Source organism: Orycteropus afer, unplaced genomic scaffold, assembly GCF_000298275.1.
Source record: "Orycteropus afer afer isolate SDZICR_OR568_19922 unplaced genomic scaffold, OryAfe1.0 scaffold00022, whole genome shotgun sequence".
NCBI classification, from domain to species: Eukaryota; Metazoa; Chordata; class Mammalia; order Tubulidentata; family Orycteropodidae; genus Orycteropus; species Orycteropus afer.
The window spans coordinates 3,215,662-3,221,020 of NW_006921609.1; the positions used below are offsets into that span (position 1 = coordinate 3,215,662).

A 5,359-nucleotide genomic window follows, 5' to 3' on the forward strand; every position below is an offset into this window, starting at 1 on the left:
AGGCTGCTTATGCACAGGGAGACAGCTCACGGGGCTGTATGGAGGGATGTACACTGGGAAGAGGTAACTATCAGGAGGAAGTGGGAGGGGAGCTGTTGCATTGTGGTAAATTGTGGTCAATGACATGAGACAAAGTATATATGAACTTCTGTATGGAAAGTGAATTTGCTCTATAAATCTTCACCCAAATCACAATTAAAAAAAAAAAAAAGAAATAGTCAAAAATGTATTATCATACAGTCAGTTAATATTTTATATCATGATCCTAAGTCATCAAGGAAAAGTTTTTATGTCCAGGGATATTTAAGAAATTAGAAAATTATAAAATAAACATGTTGGGTATATTTATTTAAAATGCTTAAAACGCATATTGGCACTTAAGATGAAAGCTTTAGTTATATGGACTTTCTACTTAAGAGGATAGTATATTACTTGATGATGGCATAGTATGACAAACTATATACATTGTTATGCTTGTTATTTTATGAAAATCTTCACATTGTTGTAAGGAATTAACCTTCTAGTGATTTTGTTTATAATTAAGATATTTCCAAAGATTGGTTGTGATGTGATTTTTTTTTCACAGCTAATAGAAATCACTTTCAGAATGTAGGGTACTCAGACAGTGATAACTGAACCCCAAAAAGAAAGACTTGATAGTAGTTGAGTAGAAGTTGTTGCTATAAGTTAATAGAAGAGATAGAAGTTGTTGCTATAGGTTAATAGAAGAGATTTTGAGATTGTGGAGTGTTTTTGGACCAAAACTGGAAAGATAAATATTCTGAAAATTAAAACAAACCTGATACAGTAATTATATAATAGAAAATATATCTGAGAGTGCTTGGAAGATAATCACTTACTGATGTACTAGAGACTAACTTAAGGTTATGGAAAAAAGAATTGAGATGCACTCAGGGAGAATATTCTTCATGGTTTTATTTTATCAGGAGTATGTTGGAAGGGTGTATAAAGTTCCATATAGTTAGAAGGGCTAACTTAAATATTATTTGGAGGGTATAGAACAGATGACAGATTTTTCCCATGATGGCAAGGCCTGAGAGTAGCTGATAACTTCATTATATACTTAACATATTGTACAGCTTTTTATTTTTTCTTTTGTAATTTCTGCAGTCTTTTTATGATAACAGAGTATTAGATACTATTGATTTATTTCAAATTAACTAAAATGTTTTAGTGTGTCATTGAAAAATGGAAAGTTTTAAAGTTGTTCATTACTAATTCTAAGGAATTAACTGTATGTTCTGTTATAATATGATCAGCAGCTTCACTTAGCATGGAGGAACCCTCGTACCAAAATTCTGTGAAGGGAACTATGGAGAATCTATTTGAACTTGTATGTCAAAGAAATTTGAGTTAATAAAGCTGATCCTTCAATCATTAGATGTCTGCCCTTAATTTAGGTTTCTGTTCCTACAAAGGCAGAGATTCTTGTCAAATTCCTCACCTGTCTGTTTTGCTTGAATTTTTAACTTCATTTTAATGGGCAGAACTGAAGGGTAGGCCTAAGCTCATTAATAATACTAGCATTAACTTATAAATTAACCTTTGATTGTATCAAGATTTGTCGGGTCTTTCAGCCATGAAGAAGAAGGAAGAGTAAATCTCCACTGCTTAAATGCTATGCTAAGTAAGCCTGGAATTATAGTCCATGAATTCTTTGTTGTAAGGAACTTGCCTAATTGTTTGGGAATCTTCTACTAAGAAAAACTCCAGTCAAAGACCAACAAGCAGCCAGCCAGCTCCAGCCTCCTTACCTAGCAGATAGAAAACTGAGGCCTCCTGGTCACAGAGCTAGTGAGTGGTAATCCCAGACCAGATAAAAGTCCAGTGATCTTTTCACCTATGTATGTAGAACCTTCTTTTATGAGGTAAACTAAAAAAGAATAGAAAAGAGAGCTATATACCATATTTGGGTAGCATTTATGACACCTTCCAACCTACTGAAATGGAAGACAGAACAGCTATATAAAAAATTAGAAACCATCTAGGAGACTACTTAATTACCACATAAACTTTCAATTATAGCAGTCAGACCTCTCATTGTATTATAGATAATCATCCTGATTCAGAGATAATTTGAGGCAAAAGTTATCTTGAGATGAAATTAATTGACAACAGTAAACCCTAGTTTTCTGTCAAATCAAAAGCCTGACACTATTTCCACTTGGTTTCTTGTTTATAAGCTTTGAAGCACTTTTTTAACTTTAATTGCATGTTGGGTAAGAACAGCTTATTCTTCTAATATTTAGTAGAAATTGTTCTGTAGTATTACATTGTACAGTTTATTTAAATAGATTTGTGGGTTTCTCCTTTGTTCTCGGATAAAAACTCTTTATTGTTCATTATGCTCATTGCAGAATTTCTTCTTCTTCCTTTTTTTAACCAGCAGCCTAGGTTATATGTTTTAAAAATTATTCTTCTTATATCAGGGTTTCAAAATGATTTGAAAGAATAAACAAACCTTGGTCGCTTTTTTTTAAAAAACATTTGAGAGGTGAGCAGTTATCTTAAGAATCTCTAAGAGATAGGAAATGTAGCTTAAGCAAAACATTTTTATTGTACTCAGAAATAGTTTTTCTTGCCCTTTAATCTCAATAATTGTTTCAATTCTCATTTTTGTCAGTATGGATGAAGAAAACACAAGCTTCTTTTTCATTTAATTTTGGTAAAAGTAAATACTATAAGAAATGTCTAGTTGATTTGTGATCTGAGTTACTAGGATATATATTCGGGGCTAGTTTAAAATATATTAGAGAATTTTACTGTAAAATCATTATCAATGGGACATACAAAAATGAAATCAAAACAATTACTTTGTCTTTGATGTCTTAAATAATTGTTTTTGTTAGGAGGCAGTAGAATAGAAAGACAGTTTGTAAAGAGAATGGGTCACTTTTATTTGGCCTTAAATAGACCAGCCAGAGAAAATGTAGCTTGTTTGCTGGCGTGTGTGGAGGTGGGTTTAGGGTATTAAAAATGTAGGGTCAAATTCTGGTAGGGCTCCTTCTTTGCGTCAGGCTGATGGCATGTCCAGACCTATTTAATTGTTTTTACAGGTATTTTTTGCTCTTTTGATGTAACTTAAAGGTTTCTTAGTATTTTATTTCATTCTTAGGTATGGAGAGAAAAACAATGCCTTCATTGTTGCCAGCTTTGAACATGAAGATGAAAACAAGGATGAGATCTCAAAGAAAGTTACAAGGGCCCTTGATAAGGTTACCTCTGATTATCATTCGGGATCCTCTTCAGATGAAGAAACTAGCAAGGAAATGAAACCCAAATTGGTGACTGCAACCCCCAGCCCTGTGTACCAGGTAACTATGAAATGGCTCCTTATTGAAGGGCATGATCAGGGCTTACAGGTTGCTCCAGGAAGTCCTGCTCATGTTACCAGAGAGAGGTTGTCATAGGAACTGTACCAGGAGACCAGCCACACACAGGTGAGCAGAATGACCAAGAATATGGTCGTGAAGTTGGTCTTTCTGTCATTGTTGAGGAATAAGGTTCTCCAAGAAATTGTTCTCAGTAATAGCAAGCATAGGTAGGATACCATAAGGCTGTAAGGCTAATAATATATATGATACATAAAATATTAGCGTAGTGCCTGAGGGACTTGACTGCTAACCAGAAGGCTGGCAGTTCAAACTCACCAGCCACTCCTTGGAAGGAAGGTTGGGCAGTCTACTTCCATAATGATACCGCCTCAGAAACCCAAGGGGAGGGGTAGCTGTGAGTCATATCCGACTCAATGGCACATAACAACAACAACAACAACATATATATATATCATGTATTATAAATATATATGATAAAAATCATACATGGTATGATTTTTGTGGATGTTAAAAATAGATAAAACAGTATATATATATAAGAAAACCAAACTCACTGCCATTGAGTCAATTCCAACTCTTAGAGACTTTCATTGTGTTTCCAAGGGGGTAAATCTTTACAGAAGTAGATTGCTGTATCTTCCTTCTGCAGAGTGGCTGGTGGGTTTGAACCATCAAACTTGTGGTTAGCGGTCAAATGCCTTATGCACTATACCACCAGAGTTTATTTTCCTATATATAAACCAAAAACCAAACTCATTGCCATCAAGTAGATTCTAACTCATAGGGACCACCATTAGGATTCTGAGGCTGTAAATCTTTATTGTTTATTTATTTATATATTTTTTTATTGTGATTTGGGTGAAAGTTTACGGAGCAAATTCACTTTCCATACAGCAGTTCACATACACTTTGTCTCATGACATTGACTACAATTTCCCACAATCCAACAGTTTCCCTCCCCTTCCTCCTGATAGTTGTCTCTTCCCTGTATCCATCCCTCCATGCATTCCTGCTCCCTGAGCTGTCTCCCTGTGCATAAACAGCCTTTCTTTCTCCCATGATTGTTCTCTCCAGGGAGTGTATCTACCTTAGGTAAATGTTCAACTCACATGCCTGTCTTGTTTGCCTGGAAGCCACAGATGTGGTTTTATTTCCAGACCTGAAGGGCAGCTAGGGACCATAGTCTCAGTGGTGCTGCCAGGCTCTATCAGACCAGCAAACCTGGTCCTCCCCACCACTACCCTTTTTTTTTCCCAAATGATTTCAGGTTTTTTTTTTTTAATTGTGATTTGGGTGAAAATTTACAGAGCAAATTCACTTTACATACAGCAGTTCACATACACTTTGTCTCATGACATTTACGACAATTTACCACAATGTAACAGCTCCTCTCCCACTTCCTCCCAATAGTTACCTCTTCTCTGTGTCCATCCCTCCATGCACTCCTGCCCCTTGAGCTGTCTCCTTGTGCATAAATAGCCTTTCTTTCTCCCATAATTGTTCTCTCCACAGAGTATATCTACCTCAGGTAAATGTTCAACTCATATGCCTGTCTTTTGTTCGGCTAGAGGCCATAGGTTTGGTTCCATTCCAGACCGGAAGGACAGCTAGGGGCCATACTCTCGGGATCCACCAGGCTCTATCAGACCAGCAAACCTGATCCCCTCCTTTTTCTCCCCCCCCCAAATGATTTTTAGGTTTTGTTCCACATTGTTCTCCCTCTCTATCCAGGATCTCCTACATAGATCCCCCTCTGAGTGGTTGATGGTGGTAGCTGGTCACCATGTAGTTCTTCTGGTCTCATAGTCATATTGGCTGAAGATGGCATAGTGTACCAGTCACTTGGACTAATTGTTTCTGTGAATCTTTGGTTTTCTTCATTTTTCTTTGCTCTGGATGAGGAGAGACCCATTGTTGCATCTAGATGGCTGCTTGCAAGCTTTTAAGATCCCAGTCAATACTCACCAAAGTAGGAGGTGGAACAATGTTTTGTGTAGTATGTT

General features: G+C 36.4%; 1 protein-coding gene across 1 annotated transcript in view; it reads left to right on the forward strand.

Annotated features, from left to right (window-relative positions):
- Positions 1 to 5,359, forward strand: part of BTG3 (BTG anti-proliferation factor 3) — a 23,109-nt gene that overhangs the window by 7,004 nt on the left and 10,746 nt on the right. Inside the window, exon 3 of the mRNA XM_007934897.2 lies at positions 3,137 to 3,335. Within this exon, the coding sequence (XP_007933088.1) occupies positions 3,137 to 3,335 (199 nt within the window). The remainder of the gene's footprint in view (positions 1 to 3,136; positions 3,336 to 5,359) is intronic.